At 41.0% G+C, this 24,829-nt stretch overlaps 1 protein-coding gene across 1 annotated transcript in view; it reads left to right on the top strand.

Moving 5' to 3' along the window:
* Positions 1 to 24,829, top strand: part of LOC123976762 (MAP7 domain-containing protein 1-like) — a 26,486-nt gene extending 1,657 nt beyond the window's left edge. The window contains exons 2-16 of the mRNA XM_046059109.1: positions 2,941 to 3,009; positions 5,241 to 5,404; positions 6,603 to 6,711; positions 7,571 to 7,675; positions 14,576 to 14,695; positions 15,723 to 15,850; positions 17,089 to 17,225; positions 17,832 to 18,076; positions 19,243 to 19,600; positions 20,041 to 20,221; positions 22,197 to 22,301; positions 22,426 to 22,476; positions 22,858 to 22,912; positions 23,010 to 23,282; positions 24,233 to 24,829. Of these exons, the coding sequence (XP_045915065.1) occupies positions 2,941 to 3,009; positions 5,241 to 5,404; positions 6,603 to 6,711; positions 7,571 to 7,675; positions 14,576 to 14,695; positions 15,723 to 15,850; positions 17,089 to 17,225; positions 17,832 to 18,076; positions 19,243 to 19,600; positions 20,041 to 20,221; positions 22,197 to 22,301; positions 22,426 to 22,476; positions 22,858 to 22,912; positions 23,010 to 23,282; positions 24,233 to 24,243 (2,111 nt within the window). The 3' untranslated portion in view covers positions 24,244 to 24,829. The remainder of the gene's footprint in view (positions 1 to 2,940; positions 3,010 to 5,240; positions 5,405 to 6,602; positions 6,712 to 7,570; positions 7,676 to 14,575; positions 14,696 to 15,722; positions 15,851 to 17,088; positions 17,226 to 17,831; positions 18,077 to 19,242; positions 19,601 to 20,040; positions 20,222 to 22,196; positions 22,302 to 22,425; positions 22,477 to 22,857; positions 22,913 to 23,009; positions 23,283 to 24,232) is intronic.

Here is a 24,829-nt window from a genome sequence, read left to right as displayed (position 1 = left end):
GGGGGGGGGGGGGGGGGGGGGGGGGGGAGTAGAAAAAAAACACTTTAAAAGACTTTAAATGTGTGAAAGGAAAAGTAAAAGGTCTATGGTAATTAAGGTGGGGTATTTCTTATCCTGCATGTTTCATTTCTGACCTTGCTTTCAAAGACAAAATCAGCACATCACACACGAATCAAGCATTCATGCATGATTTCCACATACTTTTTGTCCTAATGGAAGTTTCGAAGTATGTTGAGTCATTCCCACCAGACAGATGGTAGTGGCTGAAAGCCAAATCCTCATTTGCTATGGGGAGACAGGGCGGATAGTGTGGAGTCGGGCGGGGGAAGGTGGAGGGGGGGAGGTCTTGGTGCATTAAGTGACGTCTCAGTGGGACGAGACCTCCAGGCCGATGAGATTTATTTTTCTCTGCACTTCATAGCGTCTGCATATCAGGCAGACTGAAGTGTACAGCCGTGTAGGAAACTCTCTGAAAGGTGGGTTGTGAGGGAGGAAATTCAGGTTGCCATGGAGACGGGGCTGCAGGGCCCTCTGCAATTGGTTGAGAATGTGCAGCATACATATTACATAGCACGGAGAAGAAGTGCAAAAGGAGACAGGCTCAATGAGAACCCCAGGGGTCGTTTTTCAGTCGTGGCTTTTCACAGCCAGTTTTAAGGCATGCAAATCATTGTGTCAAACCACAGCATCTTTCAAAGTGTATCAGGGTTCATATTGATTATCTCTGCAGATGCTAAGCACACGTACCTCACAGTTACAGCAGAGTTTAATAGTGTAGGGCCGCATTTACCTTGAAACTGAATCAATGAATGAAAAATGCAGATCTGAATTGAACTTCCAGGCAGGGAGTCCCAGTTATTTAACCTCTGTGGGGTCATTATGAAGGTGATGGATACCGTTTGGTTCGTTAGTTCTCCTGGCACGACGACAGTCATCATGGTTGTTGGAGGCACCTGAGGCCAAGTCTGAACGACTGTCATTGGCGTTGTCACATGAGGGCAAGTGTGAACATTTGTTCAATCTCCTGGGAAGAGATTAAAGGACAGCATTGTAGTTGGGGGATAGGTTGGGCTTCAGCCATCCCCTGTTGAGATATGGTTTCTCTACTCTGGTGTACATGGCTTCTTTGACTCCTCTTTCAAATCATCTGTGCCTTTCGGGTGGACCAGTATCTGTCTTAGTGTGTTCTTGGGTTTAAAAAACAGTACTCCAGATCCGTATGGAATCACAATGTTGTTTACTCTAATTTTCCTTATCACCCGTGTTGTTGGTGTTCTCGATGGATCTTGTGGCTGTTCTCATAGATGTCCAGTTTGCATATCCACAAGCTTTAAGTGCATCCTTCAGGTGTTTATGTTCCTTCTCTTGGGCTTGGGCACTTGTTTGTATGTTATCAGCTTGGTGCATCTGATGACCCCTAGCTTTTGCTCCAGTGGAAGGTGAAGGTAAAAGAGTAAGTGTTGGTCTATGTGTGTGGGTTTCATGTATACTTCAATGTGGAGCGCCAAATTAAACCAATCATATCTTTTTTGTGGTGCTGACAGTGTCACATATTACAGAATTACATATACAAATGTCTGCAAGCAACATGTCTTTGAAAAACACTGGCCCTGTTACTCTGGACCCACAGCCCTGACTGTGAACAGTTTTTCTACTGAAGACATTTTTTAATAATTTGGTTGAATCATAAATTTAAAGTTAATCAGTGCAAGACAGAGGGTTAGATTACGTTGAAGTTGGGAATTTATTATAAAAGTACAGTAAACACTTTACAGTGTGTTCCTATTATACTGGATAATCCACAAAAGTGTTTTTCAACTGGACTGTTTCTGGTATGAAGCAGTTCCACTAAAATCTGTTTGCAGGATTGTGGATTAAGCAAAGTAACATTGACCATTGTTTCAGGAGTTACGTATTTCTGTGGAGTTTTTATGTAAATCTTCAATGCTGTGACCACTACAAGTCTGTTTTTTCTGCCAGGTCCAGGACATGGTGGCAGCAGGCTAAGCAAAGTAGCCCGGGCCCTATTCATTGGGGATCCCAAGACATTCCCAGGCCAGATGGGATATGTAATCCCCCCAGCATGTTCTGGGTTGGCCTGGGGTCTCCTCTCTGTTGGAGTTGTTCCTGGAAAACCTCAAGAGGGAGGCATCGAGAATGCATCATAATCATGCTCAAATCACCTTAACTGGCTCGCTTTGATGTGAATGCACGCTCCTTCCCCCTGTGGATGGGAGTTGGAGGTTTTTGTTGATTTGGTGTTGCTACCAGGAATTGAAGTTAATTCAATGTTACAGATGTTTGGACATCATTTAACCAATTCAAGAGAGTGATAAATAAAAAGCAAGAGAGGGAGGGAGTGTGCAAATGGATAGACAGAGAGGTGAAACTGAAACCTTACTTTAATCTTAAATACACTGGTACACTGCAGACTTGAGTCTCTGCTAAAAGTGTGAACAACAACAATAGAAAATACAACAATGTGAAAGGGATCTCTGTTAGTGACGAAACCACAGGAAATCATCACCTGAAGCAGTTCCCCTCCCCTTTACAGTGCATTTTGTTGTCTTTGAGCTTTTGGTTCACTGTCACCGCTCTCATCAGTGCTGGTTCCAGCAGCAGCTAGCAGCTGAAGAAAGTGCAGCATTTAGCAGCTAAAGAGCCAGGTATTTCCCTCAGCAGTGGGTGGAGACCAAAGCATAGCTATAAGAAGAGTGAATATTGGACTTACATTCATCCGGTGACTCAAACATCAATCAATCAATCAACATTTATTTAAATAGCACTTTACAGCAACCAATAGGTGTCCAAAGTGCTTTACATCAACCAAGAATTGTGATTACAGCTTGTTGCAAAGCCCACCAAGCTGCCAAAAAACAATTATTGCAGGTTTATGATGAAAGATTCAACTGAAAGCTTTATATTATCTTTTCCCTACAGATTCGATAAGCTCAGAGCAAAGACAGAAACTTGCCAAGGAGCGGAGGGAGGAACGAGCCAGATATATCGGTAAGAAATTATAAAACAACGGAAAATATTTTGGGCTTAACTTTGAACAAACTGGATTTTCCTGAGGATGCATGAATTTGTTGTTACCTACTTGATGTCTTCTATTCTATTCTATTCATTTCGTAATGTAGTATTAACTTTTCCTCTTTCCGCTGTCACACTGACGTGACTGACGGTTATTTACGTCTCTTATTGTTTCTCCTTGCATGGCTTTCAGAACAGCAAACTCAGCTGCAAGGTAAGGGGCTTCACTAAAACCCTCAGCGTCTGCAGCAGTCATGCCTCTTGGGAATAATCAAACTTGCGATGGGAATCACTCGTGCCCTTTCTTATTCCCTCCATGAATCAATTTTATTTTAAATGGTTTTTTTGTCATCATTCGGTGTAATACTTTGAACCCTTTTTGAATGTTTCCGCTCATGTTATTTAAATTTAATTTCACTTTCTCGTTCTTCTGCATTCCCACCCGGCATGCATGCCCCATACCAGTAATCATAGTTTGACTTTGTGGCTACAGAATGAAATTTTTCTCTCTTAAGAAAACATTGTGCTAGCCCAAAGACATGAAAGGCTATATCTAATTTTCAAACACAGCACTTCTCCCTGTGGATGAAGCCCAAGGCGTAAGCAGCCAATCAGAACAGAGCTTGGTGGGCGTATCCCCACAGAGCCATCGCTCAGAGCCCAGGCCGTGAAAAATGAGCAGTCATTACCATGAACTGAGATCAGGCCTCTCAGACAGATTAGATTTAATTACTACTTTCATTAGCATCTGTAATGGGTAATGGCCACAGCCGCAGCACCGTGAAAAGGGGGTTTCTGCAGCCTTTTTATTGATAATATCTGAGGTTTACTCAGCTTTAGTTGCCCTGAGATAAGTTTAGTTTTCTGCAGTCTGCTTCTGTCTGTAATTACATGGTATAATGTTGAGGCTTTTTCATGTGGAACATGCAATTTGTTTAAAAAAGTAATTGCATGTAGGTCACAAAACTTGATGTTTACTGTAGGTTTGTCTCTTCAACAACAAATCTATCTGAACATGTTTTGCAAAATTGAGCCTTGTTGTTGAATATTTTGTGCATTGGTAAATCTCTGCAAAAATGAGAATGTGAAACGTTCCCTCACAAGCATTAAACCGACATATTTTTCAATCCTGATGCACAAAATGCAGACATAATTGGATTTTTTCAGGAATTAGATTCATGGAGGAGTGAAGTGGGCTCTCTCATTGTGAACGAGGCTCAGACTTGTGTGCCACTTTGGCTCATTAGTGAAGATGAGCAGCAGAATTCTGAACTAAATACAAAACACGTCTTTGCCTCATAACACAGCTACATCCTCGCAGAGCTAAATCCACTACAAAGTATTTCTAATGCCATCTAACTCACAGCAAAATGCGGTAATACTGAAACATGTCTTGCCATTACTTTCTAGCATGTAACCCACCCGCATTATCATTGTCCATACTGACCTTTTTATTGTTTAAACTCTGTGCTAAAATATTTTTTGTAAGCAGGCTAACATGTAACTGATAAGAAAAAATGTAAATCAAACCTATAAGGGAGAGAGCGACACAGCTGCTGTCCAGCATAAAGATGTTTTAATTGATTGCTATTTAATTGTTCCTCCAAGAAATGAGCCACAGCAGCGTATGTGCAAAGAAAAGCTGGCATCTGTTGGAGGGAGTTGTAGAACACAGCGGGAAACTTCTGCTTATTTACTGTCACCAGGATTATAGTGTAATGAACACAGTGTCTTCCATCTGCTTCACCCATTCTGTTTGTGTGTTGTTGGTAGAGCCCTATTAAGAGTTTATATACTATTGGATTTGAAAAATCGACTTTGGTATAACCTACGGAAGGAGAAACGTCTTTAAATCATGATTGAATTATTACATCACACAAGTTTTTATTTCTGTTGTGCCTTTTAATAATATTTCTTTGAAATGGCGATGGTGATGGGAATGTCGGTCTTTTGCACAGTCAATCACTTTCGTCCAAACAGAAATTTTTTATAAAAGAAATACTGGATGGATTGCCATGATATTTAGTACATACATTCGTGGTGCCCAGAGGATTAATGATAATGCCTTTAGTGATCCTTTGGTAAAAAACTTGACAACACTAGCTTTGATGACAGAGGAACAAAATGTGATCCTCAGCAACCGTTTTGTTTTCTATCTTTCTCCTGCTTAATTTTCACTTTTTACTCTGTCCGTGGTTACCCCGCAGCGGCAAAGAAGGCCCAGTGGCTGGAGAAGGAGGAGAAGGCCCGGCGCCTGAGGGATAGCCAGCTGGAGGAGCGCAGGAGGAAGCTGGAAGAGCAGAGGTTGAAGGCTGAGAAACGCAGAGCTCTGCTGGAGGAGAAACAGAGACAGAAACTTGAAAAGAACAAGGTGAGAAAATGCATAACAACCGAGTTTAACTCACAATGTAGTAGTTCAAAACCATCAAAGGAATCACACGTAAAGTGTAATGAAAAAATAATGGTGTAACCCTTTGATGCAATTTCAAAGCTTGTTTCTAGTTATTAACATTGAGCTAATATGCTTGTAATTGATGGTATCTTGTCCATATATTCAATAATACAGAAAAAAATATTTTATGTATTCATTGTTACCTGAAGTCAGATTGGAAAATCAGCACAATGCAAGTGTTTATTCTTAGCACAATTTCTGGCCACTGGAAAATTTGGTGTCATCTTGAATATCAGTCGTGATCCCAAGTGCTGGCTCATACAGGCAAATTACACAAGTTACACATCCCTACCTGCAGAGTTTTCAATTTGAGTCATTGTTAAAGGAATTATTTGATTTCTTGTTGGAAGGTAAATGAGAAGTACCACTTCCATGTCTGTATAAGTACTGAGCTACAGCCAGCAAGCTATTAAACTAGCTTAGCATAAAGATTGGAAACAGGCATAAACAGCTACACTGGCCCTGTCCAAAGTTTAAAAATACACCTACCAATGTCTCTAATGCTCAGTGTCTATGTTTGACCCATACTCAAAAACAAATGCAAAAATTACTAATTACTAATTGTACAGTGAATTTCATTCTTTCATTGGAAAGAGCCTGATTTGTTGCTTCCCACTGCTTTCAGTCATTTGACTTTTTTTTGCATGTTTCTTTCCTATTATTTTTACCTCCTAAGTTCACTAAATAAAGGAATAGTTCAACATTTTGATCCCACTCTAATGTCTGTATGCTACATAGGAAAGCTACAGCCAGCAGCAAGTTAGCTTAGCTTAGCACAAAAAAATAGATGCAAGGTTAAACAGCTAACCTGTCTCTGTCTGGCCAAAAAACTCCAGCAACACTTTTTTGAAACAAACAACATATAATACCAGTGAGCTTGAAGTTATTGGAAGGTGGATTTCGTTATTTTTGGACAGAGCCAGAATAGCTGCTTCCTCCTGTTTTCAGTCTTTATACTAAAATAAGCTAACCGGCTGCTGGCTCTAGCATCACATTTACACTACTCTCCGAAAGCAAGAGTATTTCTCAAAATGTGGAACTATACCTTTAAACTGTCAAATGAGCTCTTATGAGTGTGTATATGTGCAGAGTCATTTTTGACCATGTGCTCCTCTAGGAGAGATATGAGGCAGCTATTAAGAGGTCGACAAAGAAGACGTGGGCCGAGATCCGCCAGCAGAGGTGGTCCTGGGCGGGCGGACTCAACCAGACCTCCCGCAGAGAAAGTGAGTCTCAAATGAACAGCAACCACATGGACACTCATAGAAGTTAATCACAATGCCAGGAGTATATGACATCCTTACAGTAACCCAAACCTTCATGTTGAGCAATGCTGCACAGACTGTGACTCACAGGTCCAACTGATGCAATTCAAGAAAATAGCTTCTGAAGGGTTTGCTGTTATAAGGGCGGGGTACCAGAGACAGATGACCTACAATTTATGATGTTAACCATTGTAATTCCTCAGTGAATGTCTCTTTTAAGGAAAAAACAGTTCTGAGTACCAATTTTCTCCGTTTTAAGATGATCACAGAGGCATAAATATGAGCAACAAGGTAGCTGTCCTGAGCATGTTTCATTAGCTGAGCAGTGTGAACATTGTTTTTCAGAGAGCTGCGAGGTAATTTCCCTTTCCAGAATGTCCTGTTTTTTGGTGTCAAACATGTGACAGGCTGCTGCTTTTGGACCCGTGACCCTGAGGTCAAGACAAGTTTCTCTCCTTCAAAGTTTGAAAGATCCTGAATGTGTGAGAGAGTGTGTGTGTGTATGATGTTTTTAAGCTAAGAAAAAAGCGAAAGGCTTACTCTAGAGGTTACTCTAAATGTGATTTCTAACTATACCACACCCTTCCCACACTTTCCTCAAAGTTCCTCCCCATTTCCCGCAAGTCTGAATTCAGAATAATCTCCCCCTAAATGTTAATGAGAAGCCAGTTTGACCTCAGAGATTGGTGAGTCCCTGCTCTCCTCCAGATCCAGACCAAGGGAGTCGGCAGCCCCGTCTCTTATCAGTCCTCAGCTGGGGGCGCCCGCACCTCGGCCGCCTTGTGAACAGTTGTTGTCTGTTGCGTTCTCTCCGGTGCAGGCAGATGCTCGGCCTCCACGGTCAACTTGCCGAGACAGGTGGACCCTGTCATTAACAACAGGCTGTCAAAGTCCTCTGCCACGCTCTGGAACTCCCCCAACAGAAGTAAGGACGACCCGACGTCAATGTCCACCGGGCTCCCACTTCCCTCCCTTCCCCTTCCTATTCATCCCCCTCCACCTTCCCCTCCTCCTCTTACCCTAATCTGGTTTTTGGTTTTCTTCTTTTATTATTATAACTGTCGTCTCTGGTGGCCTGCCTGCCTGCCTGTGCTTGGTGACTGGTCATTTACCACCTACTCCCTCCTCTTATCACGCTCTTGGTCTCGTATGCATCTTGGTTTTTAATTTCACTTGGTGGTTGTCATTGATTTTAGTCTCCTCTGCATTTTTGATCAGCCTCCCTTTTACATTGACATCACTGAGCCATATTTTGTGATATGCTTTGGTTTGTTTCATAGGTTCATAAGTTCACGTCTTGTCACACCTTCGTTACTGGTTGTCCCCCTCCACTTCACTGTTGGTGGTTTGATGTGGTGGTGGATATTATAGTGTGACTGTTGCAAATGAAAGTGCAGCAACTAAATACATATGCATTGTATTATATTTTGGTTTTATGTATTATTTCATGGAAATATATAGCCTGTTTCCTAGGATTAAGCCTCTCTTGCTTTGTTAGTCGTTTACAGGAACGTACTGCCACCACCATGACTAAAAATAGTTGCTCTGTTTCTTGTTATAAGGTGAAACGTTTCTCATTGTAACACAGTCCTTTTTTAGATATTTTTAATATTGTTGTGTTCTGCTTTTACAAGGAACGTTTCTTCTTGTAACAGCATGTCATTTTGTCTTGTTATATCATAACCTTTCCCGTAACTACACAAAAGCAACAAATCGTTAAAACAAGAAACCTTTCTCCTCATAACATTGTAAATTGGTATGTTTACAGACATGCTAACAGCTCTGTGAGCCACAGCAGTGCTTTGAGCTAAATGTTAACATCAGCATGCGAACATGCTCTTAATGACATTGCTGTTGTTTTGCAGGTGTACTTTTCACCATATTCACTAATTAGCATTAAGTACAACTGAGGCTGATAGGGCTGTGAACTAATTTCATTTGTAAGAGGAAAGCATGGTGTTGCTTTAAGTCATAAATCAAAGTATTCGGAAAAATAAATGTTTTAACTGATGATGGCGCTAGACGAAAAGTCAGGGGATCCCTAAAGTTGTTACAGTTATTCAATAGTTGACGAGACACAAGGAATGTAACCTCATGGTGGCGCTACAGGTGATCACCAAAGATATAGTAGGATTTATCCTCTGGGGAACAGGATAATCTGTACAAAATTTCATGGCAATTCATCCAATAGTTGTTGAGATATTTCAGTGGCTAACTGATAGACCATGTTGCCATCCACAGAGCCATAAGGTTTCGTGATATAACCAGATAAAGTTACATGTTGTTATAATAAAAAATGTTTCTTTGTATGCAGTGAATAAATGAAAATGAATAAAATGTGTCAAAATAACATGAAAATTATCTTGTTATAACATGAGACAGATCTCTTCACATTATAACACATAACTGAATGTTTTTTTGACATGGTGGCAGCATTACGTTGCCGCATTATCATAAATATTTGAATTAACTTGTTATATCAAACTCATTTCATCAGACTCCTTATTTTCCCACATGTACATAAGCAGCACTGTCTTCATCTCAGATTCGTCACGCCTCATAACATGTGTCATTATAGATTGTATCACCCACAGTGCAATCAGCAGTTTGGCTCTCGGCTCCCTCGTCGCCACAATTGAAGATTCAGATTTGGTGCTTGATCATTACTAATACAGATGGTCCGATACTGCTGGAACTGAATCATTCTTCTGCAGCGTCAGCAGTGTCATATCAGAGCTAGTGTTTCTGGCCTTGGGGGATGCTCTCACACTGCACAGTGTACCATTAAATGTTCAGTGTGTAAGCTTTAGTGGCATCTAGTGGTGAGGGTTGCAAATTGCAACCAATGGCTCAGTCACCGCTCACCCCTCCCTTTGCAAGCCCGTAGGTTTGAACTACAATGACCGACTCGCTCTGTCGGCTCTTGTGTTAAATAATACGTGAGGTCCTCTATCAGTCCAAATTTCACTTCTCTTCTTACTTCTGAAAAACCTTACGACTACTTCTTCTTCTTCTTCTACTTCTTCTTCTTCTTCTTCGTCTTCCTCTTCTTCTTCTTTTTCTTCTTCTTTGTACGTATTCAACGTAGTGACAAAACAAGCTCTGTAGGGCAGTTTGTCCGTTTGGGCTACTGTAGAAACATGGTTACATCCATGTAAGAGGACCCCCGGTGTATGTAGATAGAAATGTCTCATTCTAAGGTAATAAAAAGGTCTTTGTACACCACTGAAAACATAGTAAATATTACACGCTGGACCTTTACTAGTGTCGGAGACGGGGGATGGGACGGGGGGTTTATAGATCCAGGCATCAGTCTACCTCCAGGTGAACAGTCGATCACCAGGCAGCAGCTGAGCTCAGCACCGTCTTGCCGCATTGGAGAAAGAAGAGGAGGAGGAAAACTGTTGTTGCTTAGCAACAGGAGGTAGTCTGGTTATCAGTTAGTCATAAAACATGTTAAAATGATCTGGCCGACATACAGCAGAGATGACTGCCTGTGCTGTTGCATAAGAAGGCCAGCCTATGATACAAGGAGTGTTTTATGTCAAATGCGTAAAAACAACAAGCCTCTCACCCCATGTCGTTCTTCTTGGCAGCGCTGTTGTGATTGCACTATTATCATGTGTATGTGTGCTATGCGTTTGTAGGTGCCATGCATACCTTTTGTGTATGTCAACAGAGTGATATGCTACAATAGAGCACTGAGGAAAAGCAGTACACGAAACAAATCTGCGCACAGCATGTTTTGGATATAGGAAAAAGGAAATCCACATAACCTGGACTAGCTGTCAAATTTCAGTAAATCTCATGTTGAGATGGTACGTTCTGTGTCCATCTGTATGTTTCTGTTTCCTGTGCACTTGCGTGTTTTCTGTTGTATTTTACTCTTTCAAAGGAGCTGGACAGAACAGCAGAAGAGAATAAAACCTGCGTGTTACTCAGTCAGAGGCCTCAAAGGACTCAAACATAACATTTGCCAATATCAAGTTTTTTCAACAGACTGTTAGCTTAGCTTAAACTAAATACTGGAAACAGAGGGAAACAGCTAGCCAGGCTCTGTCTAAAGGTAACAAAATCTTTTTGTTGAATATGAATAGGGGCTTGAGGTGGTGTTGGGGGGCGGGATTCCTGGAGTCTTTGCCCAGTGTTTGTACTAAGCTAAGTGCCTGCTGGTTGTTCATATTTAGCATACAGACATGGAAGTGGAATTTATATTATTTATATTTATTTTCACGTCAAACCGAAAAAGTCCTCTATTGAAAATCTAACTTAAGTAAATGTAGATTAGTATTATCTCAATATGTACATAATTACTAAAAGTAAAAAAAACTTGTGCAGCTAAATTATTGCTGTCAGTGTTATATTGTTATATGACATGCTATTAGATTATTATTACTGAAGCATTAACATGTAATAAGTAGTTGAGCTAATTTTAGCTACTTGATAAACTGCTGGTTAGTTTAATCTAATAAAATGGATCATATTTTTAGAAACATCATTTGTTATATAAGTCTTAATCTGCAACACAACTAATAGCTATAGCTTTTTAAATAAATGTAATGTAGCAAAATATTTAACTCGGAAATGTGGTGACGTTTAAGGATAAAGTAGTATAAAATGGAAATATTTGAGCAATGTACCTGAAAGCTAGAAAAATACTGAGTAAATGTACGACTTTCCACAACTGTCTGCAGTTGTAAAGGAAAATAATTAAGAAGTTTGTGTGTTTATTCCATTTACTATTTAAGAAGTTTGAACTTTGTCTCCACTATATGATATTCTGTGATAAAATTTCTACACAGGCATCTGTAGTTTTGATTCTAGCTAGAATCAAAGATGGCGCTGACCTCTGACTGAAAGCAACTCTATTCTCTGACATTAAGTTTGCTGCACTCATCGGAGAATGATTTGTTTGTGTGTGTGTGTGCTTTTTCCACCCGTCATTACAATGCATTTGATTATATTCTGCTGTTGTTGGACGTCATTTGTGCTGACTTTTCATCACATGACACTTGATAATAGTTAGACAAACACATATATAATATCAGGATTGTGCGGCGTTCAGAGTACTCTGTGTTGCTTATAGAACAAACAGCACTAATGTCATGCCTTTGCACTGCGTTGGGTTTGAGTGGGGTCGAGTGAACAGCCACTTGGCTTTTTGTGTTTTTGAGTGGTAAGTAACGAAAATGAACGTGGGCTTTGCTCCTCTGTGTGTTGTAATCTTATGTCTGGTTCTGTGTGTAACATGTAGGCTAAAGTTCAATCATTCATCCTGTATGAGTTCTCTGTTTCTTTGAGTCTGGGAGTGTCTGATTGGCAGACTGGAGTTTGAGTTATACAAACATGTCCTAGTTGCAGCAATAATCTCACAGGATGAGTTAGCTTAAAGGAAAACTAGGGTTCATGAAAATGTGGGTCTTGTTTAATTATGTCTTGATTATATCTGATACCAGACATCGTGTACTCACGAATTAACTGTTGAGATCTGGAGACATGGCAACATCACTAAAAATGGGTCCAAAAGGGCAACAAAGTGGTCAGGTGATGGTGTTCAGGTGTTCGACAAATTCCCAGAATAGAATAGAATAGAATATAGTTTATTGCCATTTGCACAGGTACGTTGCAGTACAGGTACACTGAAATTATTGTGCGTCTCTCAGAGTCATCTTTAAAAAAGGTAAAAGTATATATGTAAATAAAAAAATAGAAAAAAATATAAAAATATAAAATATTTAATAAGGTATATACATTTATACACATACTTATAAATACTTGTAAATACTTATTGCACATGTTAGAAGTGAGTACTTAGTACTGCACATTGTGTGTATGTGGGATCAGATAGTGGTCAGGAAGGACTGAGGTATATTTTTCCCTTCTTAATGTCCTGTGCAACAAGCCTGACAGTGGCTGGAAAGAAGCTTTTGTGGAAGCGGGCTTTGTGAGTGCTGATACTCACAAGCCTGCGCTGTCTCAGGTTGTAGCCTGAGTCCCCCCACTTAAACAGAGCATGAGTTGGGTCATGTTTGTCCCTGAGGACGCCCTGTGCTCTTCTCCCGCAACGCTGAGTATATATAGTGTCCACGGAGGGGAGGTCGGAGCCGATGATCCTCTCTGCAGTTTTGATGACCAGCTGCAGCAATTTCCTTTGAGCCAGGGTGGTGTTGATCAGGCCAAGGATAGTCGTGTCATCCATTTACTTAATGATGATGTTATTGTCCTGTTTGGAGGCACAGTCATATGTGTACAGTGAAAAGAGTTGAGACAACAGCCCTGTAGCGTTCCCTGTGCTGACTGTGAGCTCAGCAGAGACCTTCTTTCCCATCCTCACCACCTGTGGCCTGTCTGTAAAGCTGATGATACACAGGTTCAACTTTTTGAGCAATGTTGCTGGGCAATGTTGCTGGAGGCAAGTCCGACTATGTTTTGAACGGATAGCGGCGGTACAGGGCGGTGGTGGAGTGGTGGGGGAAGGGGATTAAGGTAGTAATCTTTAATCATTACTACTGACGGCAACGTTGCCCAGCAAGATTGCTCTAAAAGTTGCTCCGTGTATCATCAGCTTACGGAAGTCCAGTATCTAGTTACAGGTGGGTGTTGGTACCCCAGGTCCGCCAGCTTGGCAGTCAGCTTAGTCGGCCTGATTGTGTTGAAGGCGGAGGTTAGTCAACCGTATTTGCATGAGAAAACTAAAGCAAACTGTAAAATATTTACCAAAAAAATCCATCGTGGTTTGCAGGCAGCCTTCTATGTTCAGCCCCAGTCTAACATACTGGACACAGTTGTGCACACTCACTGTTTAGCTGTGCAATAAGGGATTATCAGAAACTATGTTGGTTTTTCATTTATGTAAAGCTAATCTATCTCAAGTGTCTGCTTGTTTACTGCCTGTAAGATTCTCTTACTGCTCGTGTTTGTTGCCCTGTTGGACATATTTTCTAGCGATGCAGCGATGTCCCCAGATCTCAACCATCACTTTTTTCATAATGTTATCATAATATTTAGTATAAATACATTCTCTGGCTAAAACTATGTATATAAAACCATTGCAATAAACTCAAGTTTCCCTTTGAGACTGATACTCAGTTTGGTCTTAAACTACTGTCAAATTGGAATAGTGATGTTGTGTTTTCAATACAGGAAGTCAAATACACATTATGCTTATGGTTTAAGTCACTTTTGTTAGATGGACATTATAATGTTCCCTTTTCCAAAAGGGTGAATAATTTGTGTGCTAGGAACAAAACAAGGGTCCTTCAATAAGCCAGTCAGCTCACGAACATTTTGATTCCATGGCTCCGCCTCTTGATGTCTAGATCAGCCAATGAGATTATTGATTTTTCCAGTGCCACTGAGAAATGTTTCTATAAGTGTGCGTTCATGTGCCGGAGGAAAGATTCATGTGCATTTATGTTGGAAAGATCAAACCCGTACACACATTCTTGCTTTTTAGAAGTTATGAAGGTTTGTTTGGTAAAATCAACAGAAGTGACAAAGGTGTTTATTTACTACTGACAAAAGCTTTTTTACTGTTATAACCTGGAAATATCTCCTCAACTCCATTGTCCTACTTTGAATCAGTTAATGTGAGGAGGAAGTTCATTTTTAAGATATTTCCGGCAGCACATGAAGGCAATGTAAAACTCCACTCTGCATCAGACGGAGGCAGATTGTGTTCAGTGTGTGAGTATCCATGTATGCAGTAGATATGAGGGGGTTTTATGTGTGTAAGTATGGACTGGACCTTAACGTGTGTGCATGTGTGGTGAGCAGCTGTGTTGTCTAACAGTCACCTGACACTGACGGCGCCCTCTTGTATCAGCCCGCAGCCTGCGCCTGAGCCCATGGGAGAGCCGGATCGTGGAGCGGCTCATGACGCCGACATTGTCCTTCCTGGCCCGCAGTCGCAGCGCCGCCACTCTCCTCAACAACAGCGACTCTCGTGAGTGTGAGACCCCATCTTTCTGCTCACTGTGTACCCACAATCCTCTTTTCTGGTCACCTTTAGGTCCCTTTTTGTGATGTTTTATGAGAGTAAATTAGTTTGTTTGACTCATAAAGTTCAGTAATAACATACTGTTCTAGCTTTGTTTCTAGCTTCATCTTTTCCCCTCTCTGTCCTGCACGTTCTATGTTTAAATCTGTGCTTTTATATTAAACTCTGTGGTGTTATTTGGTTTGATTGAAATAAAGATTTTCATTCTTGACTTTGTAAACAGCACTTGCACACAAGTCTCACACACAAGGTCCATGTAGTAGCTGTTTTAGAGCTCAGGATCACATCACATGACCTTAATCAGCATATGGAGTTTTCCCCAGTTATCATGAAATTGTAGATGTCAAAAATTTCCATTTTTTTCTAAGCATAGTGTCCTCAAAATGTTCAGAAAAATATAAATACACTTTGTAGTAAGATTGTTTTCTCAATAACTGTCATAACTTGTCAGTTAATTGTTTGAGTAATTGTTTAGTCCAAAAAAAGAGCATGTAAATTTAAATGCTCTGTATTTGTATAGCACCTTTCTAGTCTTCTGATCACTCGAAGTGCTTTTACACTACATCGCATTCACAATTCACACACATTCATACACTGAGCCTAAGTGCTCAAACAGAAACTAACATTCACACACATTCATACACCAATGGAACAGCCATCAGCATGGAAAAATGCTCACCCCAATTTCCCAGATCCTCCAAATCCATCTCCAAATTGCTAGAATGTTCCACCAACAATTCATCCCCCCCTCAAAAAATCAATAACAATAAAAAAAAGATGCTTGTGAGTGAAATCAGTAAGATCAAATAACATTTGAATAGTAAAATATGTTACCTTTTCCTCAGCTATCATTACTTTATGTTCACAGTTCATCTGCATGGTGTGTGTGTATGTGTGGGCCCTGACCTCGGCCCTGCTGCCGCTCTCTGCATGTTTATGTGTTACTCAGACTCTCACCACTGCTCCCGTTCAGCCTCTGCCAGCCCGCTGACTGCCTGCTCCCATCACCACCCGCACCAGAACTCTGCTGAGCGCTGGAGGGTCTCCTCCGCCAGCACGCCGGACATCACCCAGCGCCAGCGCCGACGGAACTCCACACCGGTAGGCAACACATGATGACTCTCATATACATGTACAAGTGAACAAACCTGCTGTATATGCACTCATTTTGCCTTTCGTATTAGCTTTGCTGCCTTAAAACTGCATTCTTTCTTATGGCCAGCAGGTAACGACTCCATTGGTTGAAAAAAGAAGTCAGATTGCATTGGAGTATATGACAAAATGACCCTACATCTTACTTGAATTATTACCTCAGTAAACACTTTCCTAAAGAGTTTATTAACTCGATCGCTAGTTTCAAGTCTTATTCAGTACAGCATGATGTTCATTTTGTAAATGATGGTCCTATTTAGAGTAAAATACACAATAAAGGAGGCTATGTTTTTGGGTGTTTTTTTGCGATGAAATTGTGGGCATAAGTGAAAACTGTAAAACAATGTGATAGTTTTAACTTTAGAATTATAGTTGAATCATAAAGCAGTCCCTCCAGGATTATGCGGGTCTATCCCTATCTATAACCCTGCATATTTAAACCAGCTTACCTTGATATTTTCAGCTCGGGTTGACCGGGATGCAGCAACCTGTGTCACAGTGATTCGACTCGTCTGCCGACTTGTTTCTGCCACTCTCTGCGTATGTTTTGTGGTGGCAAAGAGTTTATCAATAGACAGTTTCCTTTTATGTTCAACCACAATACTGCACGTTTTACCAACAGTTTACCCCCCGCTTTGGTAAAGATGATCTGGATACTGTTTTTCACGGCCCTTTGCTGTTATTTTTGTCGGAAAATGTGAGACCTTGGTATCACACACGTTTTGTAAACAAGAAAGTGAGCTAATTAAATTTGCAGAAAAGTTGCGATGATTGGTCAAAATTGCAAGTCGTGCTGAATTCACAGGGATTTCTTGAATTTGTGTTAATAGTTGTTATCGCGACATTGCAAAATCCTGGAGGGACTGAATAAGGCAACTGCTACAATAACAAGTAATCGTACTTTAGATGATAATATATCTTGTTGCGCCGCCCCCAAGTGGTCAACAAATTCAATAAATGCAGATTAAAATTTTCATAAACATTTTCTTAAAGAACTATAACTTCACAATTCCAGTCATTCCTGGTCTAAAGTTTTTAGTTTTTTTATAATGTAGTGTGGGAACACTGTCAGATGATGATACTGACGCTTAGCAAAAGGCTTTTATCTGGAATATAAGGTGTTAAGCAGATGTATCCGGCTTAGCACGTGATCATAACTGGTAATTGGTGTCACATCTTTCTTCAAGGTGGATAAAAAGAAAAAAGAGAAGAGGGACAAGGAGAGGGAGAATGAAAAAGAGAAGAACGCTCTCACAAAAGTGCAGAAGAAAAGACAGACTACATCACCCACCTCTACAACCCAGAGATCCAGGCCAGAGACCAGGTAATGTCTCATTACTGTCACACAAACTTTCTCGTACCAGTTCTGTACACTATATATCCCGTTTTGTTTTTTTTTATTTAAATTTTTTTTAACTAGAAAAAAAATGAAATTAATTCTATTAATTTCTAATTTCTATTAATTTCTAATATTGAGGAGTTATTTAATGTGGGAGAGAGAGCGAGAGAGCTAATGTGTCCCCGTGCTTTACTCCTGGAGCAGGTTAATGTCTGACAGATGGTCCAAGGTGCTATAATCTAACTACTAAAAGATACTCCGCTGGACTCTGTTCAGTAAGCAGCCAAGGTCCAGTCTGCCAGCAGCAGGTCTGTTTGTGTGAGGAGAGACAGAATGGGGTTTTCCTGACTGATGCACAGGCGGGAAAAAACTGTCTCCCTGCCTTGTTCTCATGTTACACCCCCCACAGCCAAAGAGTCATGGTCACCGAATGTGGGGTTTCAGATGACCTAGTTATGGGCTTTATGTAGTTCACTGGGAACCTAATTACCTTTTCCTGCTTGAATATAACATCTGGTATGCCACCAACTCACTCTCTCTTCTCGTTGACTCATATTTCACCTCCGCTGCCATCTCCTCTCTACCCATCAGCAACCCCCCGAAGCCCAGAAACAGACCTCCATCGCCTGCTGCCCCCAAAAGTCGGCCCTTGTCCCCACTGGTGCCAGCAGCAGCCTCCAAGACCCCCGTGGGCAAGAAGACGCCTCCTCCTGGCACCAAGACCCGACCCAAACGAGCCCAGACGCCCGCCAGGGTACAGCCCCAGACGGTCACTGCGGTTGCCGTGGAAACAGGCCACGAACCCCAGCAGCCCGACACTCCAGAGGAGAAAAAGAGTGAGTGTGGTTAACATGGAGACGATATCCGAGCCTCAAGGTGACCTAGAGGTTTTGGCTGACGTTCACGTTGCAATGTAAAAACAGCATGAACACACGTGTTTTCTGCAGAGTGTGTGTACTGTATGTCTGTGCTGACTGGCCTTTACTCATCCCCATCCTGCAAGCTGTCAAGCCACAATTACACTATTTACATTTTGTTCAAGCAGCACCAGACACACGCACAGAAACCTCCGTGCATACAGTATGTGCACATCAAACCCGACCAGTCACACCAGATAACCCGGGGGGGGGGGGGGGGGGGGGGGGGGCGCTGCGCCCATCACCTTATTTTTAATGAGTCTGGGTTGGAGCTCTGCATTTTTAATTAAAATACTGGACATCAGCGCGATGTGACAGAGATCATTCGGGCAAAACCAGAAGCATTATATTACATTATTTGTAGATCATGTTTATGTCACAATATGAAGATTAAGCTGACAACTATTTCCATTGTGAGCAATTACGCTTTCATGTAAAAGTCAAATCTAACTGAATAACAAAAATAGAAATAAAAAATACAAGCACATTTTAAATTCCACTTTCATTTTAGTTCTGCCACTGTGGTGGTATTTAACTGCAGGTGGTTATTGTGATGCCAAATAAAATCATGTACTGGTACAGACAACATGGTGACCGTAGGTTCCTCAACATGTCGATAAAAGTGAGTTTAACCTAAAAGAGTCATCATTTGACATTAAGTTTCCTGATTTAAACTCTGTGATTGTGTCATGACCAGGAGAGCACAAATGCGATTAACCACGATTGTCACAGCCTCTGACACATCCACCTAATAATGATAATGATAATCAAAACTGAATCTAAGTTCGCCCGGCGAACCTGGCCACTAAATTACCAAAAGTGTGTTAAAAATAGAGCCCTTTATGTCTGTTTTGGGTAAATCAGCTTTACACCTAATTGAAAATTGTTAATTTATAAAAAATGAGAATTCAATAATGAATCATAGCTACGTAACTAATGATTTCAAAATGTACCATCTTTGATGATAGTTCCTCATTTTATTCTTCAGATATTGTTGGTAAACCAGGCGTTGGCTTCTATATTACTATTGTCAAAGAAACATGAGCATCACCTGTCGTCTCTTCTTCTTCTCTTCTCTCTGATAGACTCTAGTAATGTTCCTGCCATCGTGGTGTCCTCTGCACCTCTTACACCTCCTTCCCTGAGCACACCGGTTGTATCAGCAGCCTCTCCAGCGGTGCCAAACATAGTGCCCACTGCCTCAGCTGCTTCTCCTGCTGCAGCCTGCACCGGTAGTCCTGCTCCTTCTCCTGCTGCAGCCTCCACCACTAATCCTGCTCCTGCTGCTGCAGTCTCCAACCTGTCTGCACCGGCCAGCAAGCCATCAGCCGGCACCAACAACCCAGAGGAGGCTGCTCGTGTCCTGGCAGAGAAACGCAGACAAGCCCGAGAGCAGCGGGAGAGAGAGGAGCAGGAGCGTCTGGAGCAGGAGCACAAGAACAGGTCAGACTTAATGTCAATATGAGTACCAGTCTGTTGCTGATGCTATATCAACACCTTCTCATTCATCATATAATGTCGACTAAAATTTCTAAACAGTATGTGATAGTTTACAGGATTGTCAACAATGTATGAAATAAATATGATATTTACTGCCAAGAGACAACATTAAAAACACCTTACAATATGATGCAATCCAATACAACAGTCCTGCAATAAGAAACACCTTCTAAACTTACATTGTATTGCATCACATTTTAAGGTTATTTTATTCCTCATCAGTTACCTTGCTGCAATATTTTTTTGACCAGAGATAGACAGTTTGGTAACACTTTATTTTACAGGTTTGTGGAAGTTACCTGGAAAGAGCTGTGAAATTTCACGTTTACCCCACAAACTGCTGAGTTTCTTCAAATATATAAACACCTGGTCCATCTTTTTAGGATCCTTCGGGAGGAGGCGATGGCTCGGGACGCAGAGGAGAGGAAGCGCAGGGAGGAGGAGGCTCGATTTATGGCTGAGCAGCAGCGCCTGAGGGACGAAGCCCAGCGGGCCGAAGAGGAGAGGGAGGCGCAGGGGAGGGCCAAAGCTGAGCAGGAGGAGAACGAGAGGCTGCAGAGACAGGTCAGTGACCGGGAAGATGTAAACTGAAAGTGTATTATTGATCTTGGAAACAGACATTGTTTTATATTGTTCCAACCAGGAACACTTATTCTGCAAGACACCTTAGTTTTTCTTTCAATTTAACTGAATCCAACTTACTTGTGAATGAAACCAGTGTACTCACAAGCCTCTAACCCTTAATTACTAATTTTATGAAGGGAGCGACTGCTTATTGGAGGATCTTACTGTTTTAAAAAAAGTCTGTCTCTGTAGTGATCCTTTAAATAATGTTATTCTTTACTTAGAATAACAATCTGATGCTACCAGTGGCAAAGCAAGCACTTTTAGTGGATGTACCGTACTTTGACAAGGCGCAATTGCCTGGAAGGATTACGTTGCAGCCAACTGCAGCACAGTCGCTCAATAATGGACCAATTTCAAAAAATGTCAGACAAAAAAACGTAAATATGTTCCCATGCCCATACATTCTGCAACAGTAGCCTAGTCCACCTATAATACACTATTTTAAATTTAAACACAACTCAAATGAATGATCATGATCCTCTAAAACTGCTGGATGTGTAAATAAGCAGCTGTTTGCTAACATATTAACTTAAAAGGAGATACTTTGTTAATGTTGGGTTTAAATAAATGCTTTTACTGTCATTTATCACAGTAGGATTGTGAATAACATAATTCCTCTATTATATGTAATTTGGACCAGTGTTATCTTCAAACCCTGCAAATGTTTGGCTCTCACTCTGCTACCAGGCCCAACACTTCATCAGCAAAACACATGATCATTTCTTGTGAACTGTAAATACTGTCTGAACTGAAAACCCTCTAATTTTCCATTAACCAGCATGAATCCCCCACATGCAGTAAACCCACTTACCATCTGGGAAGATTAATGCATTAGAAGATGCCTGAGCTGTCCAGGGGGTAATACTGTATGTGAGCCCAAACATCAGGCCCCGGGCTGACTCGCTCACCCCCTGACTGTCTGGCATCTGGGCAGATTAAAGGAGGAGAATATGTGCTGCTGTCACGGACGATGTGTGTCATGCCCACTAGTCAGAGGCCCAGGCAGATGCCAGCTGGTGACCTCCATAATGGTGATGAGCTGAGGCTGAGGCAGCCATTGTGATATAGACAGGGCTGTGTTGCTTCTGTCTCATACACTTGGCTCTACAGTGGGCTGATAGTCGGATAAGCGGCGTCAGTGTACGCCATGCCTGAAGCTATCAGCTTTGCTCGACTCCCCTTTTCCCTTCAATTGGACTATTGTTTCACCATGACAGCGCACTCTCTCTAGGCTAGAGTGGCCTCATATTTTTCAGAGCTCAGTGTAGCTCACGCGTTGTGCTCTCTATGTAATGGAAAATGTTTGCAACTATTTAAGATTTGTGTCAATAAAATCAAAGCTAATCGTCAGTGCATTGTGGTTAAATGTGTGAAACAGCAAAAACAGCAGGTTACAACATTTGACAGATGTGATTTATGCACACATCATAATTTATGATTTTATTGCTGACTTTAAAACATCTGTTTGGTTGGTGCTGACTCATATACTGATACCCAGTGAAGCATGTCATGAAGTTACTCAGATAATATCAACTCTGGCCTGAAGGCTGCAGAACAGACTGAGCACATGCTGCCACCTGGTGGCAGAGTTGTTTTCCTATACAAAAATGTGACTTTAGGGAACATTTGCACCCTTGAGTATGTTATTTACATATTAGGCTATGATTGGACAAATGAGAAGTTGTCCATTGATTTAAATTTTTTCTCTCTGGGAAGCATCTGAGGTGTTGGCTAGTGTGTTAAAGAACGTTTGCAATTGAAAATGACTGACATTTGTCTTTTTGTCTTTTAGCTACATGTGTGAATGGAGGATTATTGGACTTTTCTATTACCTGAAGTCAAAACCTGATTATTTGTTTTAGTCTGAAAGTGTTGCTTTTGTCAGCTTCATATTAATCTTTTCTTTTTCCAGAGGGAGGAGGCTGAAGCTAAAGCCAGAGAGGAGGCTGACCGTCAGCGCCTGGAGAGGGAGAAACACTTCCAGAAAGAAGAGCAGGAGCGGCTGGAGAGGAAGAAGGTGAGGAGAAAGGAAAACAACATTTTCAGAGTTCAAACAGTCACTCTGGAGTTCATACCGGTACTTCCTCCCCTTAAAAAACACCAGCAGCTAACTAAATGATCTCTCTGTTTGATCTACACAGCGCCTTGAGGAGATCATGAAGAGGACTCGGAAAAGTGATGCAGGAGATAAGGTCTGTGTGATTCCTTTCAAACAGGCTAGAAGAAAAATAATCTTCCTCTTGTCTTTGTTAAATTGTGTGCCTTTTAAGTTAAACTTACACTGCACTGTAACTTTTACTGTCCTGTTTTCTTTTTCTTTGTTTTTAGCTTTTTATCATTGCTTTTAATTAAATATTTCCATTTAACTCTTTTAACCCTGATTGTAACACTGTAACTTTTATTATATTTATATGTTGCTTTTAAACTTTTTTATATTTCCCTGTTGCTTTTATGTTTTATGTAAAGCACTTTGAATTACCTTGTTGTGCTATAATGTGCTATAATAAAATGTGCTATACAAATAAACTTGCCTTGCCTTGCCTTAAATGTCTTTTTGTACTTTATAATCACAGAAGGATGTCAAAGCCTCACCACAAGTCAACGGCAAGGACACAGAGCTCAGCAAGGGTAACTATGTTTTAAACATTCTAGCTTCTATGCCATATGTACAGTCTGAAAAAAATCTATTAATCTCATTTATGTATTCATTTATATTATATTTCAGCAGCGGGAATTCTGCAGAGTCCCGGTGTGCCGGTCCTTAGCCCGTCACAAGGAGTGTCCGGTCCTGTTGTAAATGGTGTCCAGCCCTCTGCTCACCAGAACGGCATCTCAGCCAACGGAGAGGCAGCCGACTTCGAGGAGATCATCAAGCTGAACAAGGGCGGTAACCCGGCGCAGACTCAGAGCGGGCTGGTCAGTGAGCCAATCCTGGCGTTCGAGGGTGGAGAGCCCTTCCTCATGAAAACAGGCCCTATGAAGCCTCAGCATGTCGCAGGTACAGGAAAGAGACACCAGATCAGACTGTGATAATACAGCAGAGTCTTGAGTTACATTCAGTAAACAGTGTACTATACTTATTTTGTGTTTAGATTTAAATCTTGGGACTTTTGGACATAAAGAAGCACAAATTTGTCTGAAATCAATTAATCTTGAGGTAGTTAAAGCCCTCTTTCTCATGCAAAGACCCCCCTCATTCAATCTTAAAGTCTAGTCCTACATCAGTTTAACTAACTTTTTTTTGCTTGGGATTCCTTTGAATAAATGTTTATCTCTGTGTGACCCCTAATCCCAGTTTATGGCCTTAGTTTGCACACGAGTAGTAAGCAGTATATTACAGGTAAGCGTATTCAGTATAAAAAGGGCAGAAGTTACGTAAAAGTCTGAAGTATTAACATAATATTGTGTTACAGAAATCTTATATCTTATTTTATCAATTGAATCGTCTTGTGACTCCTCATATTTATCTTAGGAACCACTTTGACTGTCCTGACCCCAAAGTTGGGAATCGCTGTCATAGATCAAATGAGTCAAACATGTCAGCCGTTCATGAAAGTTGCCGCGTTAGTTTAGCCAGTTGGAAACAAGAAAGTCATCCCTCTGAATTGATCAGAACTGGGCTTCTTTATTATGGCATTTAAAGTCTAATTTAAAGCTAAAGTTTCCTCCAATTGTAGAATCCTTAAAATGCAACGCTAGAGTTTAATTGTGAGTTTGACAAATGAAATTTTTATCTTTTTGTTATGACGCCCCGTCAGTCTATGTCATGTTCCTGTAAGTTAAAATGCAAATTTCAAGTCATTTGGATGTAGAAGTTAGGCCATTAGAAATAATGTAAACCACTTTTCCAAGATGGCAAGACATTTTTTCTGTATGAAATGCATAATAAAATAAAAAAAGAAACATTTCACCTTCATCTCACTATTTTTGGTTCTTCTTTCCCTGCAGAGGTCCTGTGAGTCCCCACACATCCATGGAGACGCGCCTTATGTCTCTGCTTGAGCTATGAGATTCATGCCACGCCGCAGCGGCTTATAAAAATAGTGTGCCAAACAAACAGTGAACTGCGCTGAATTCCCATCAACAGTATCTCCTGCAGAGGATAAAAGAGGAGGAAAAAAACTCTTTCTGGAACAAAAACAAACTCTCATCTGAAATATAAAAAAACAACCAGTATTCTCTGTCTTCATCGCGTGTTATGATGCAGCATTTGTCAAGTTTTATTGAAATGTCACAGATTTTATGGTGCACCTTAAAGATGACTGTGTAACAAACTTTAGAAAATACAGTGTAAAACCCTGGAAATACATAATATTTGACAATGGTTGTTATTATTACCATCATCACAATATTGTTATTGTTATCTTAAGTTGAACAGTGTGTGTGTGCGAGTGTTTGTTGTTTTTTGTCTTGAATTATGGAGTTATTTAACATGGGGAGCATTGTAAGGACTGGCCACAGACAGTGTATGTAAATGTATAATGAGCCTGGCTGCCTAGGCCTCCTGTTACAGGGGATCTGTGAAATAAAGCTTTATGAAAGGGA

The sequence above is a fragment of the Micropterus dolomieu genome, linkage group LG09 (assembly GCF_021292245.1).
Source record: "Micropterus dolomieu isolate WLL.071019.BEF.003 ecotype Adirondacks linkage group LG09, ASM2129224v1, whole genome shotgun sequence".
Lineage (NCBI taxonomy): Eukaryota > Metazoa > Chordata > Actinopteri > Centrarchiformes > Centrarchidae > Micropterus > Micropterus dolomieu.
Note: the sequence above shows the minus strand (reverse complement) of the source record. Positions and strands in the feature narration are given on the sequence as shown.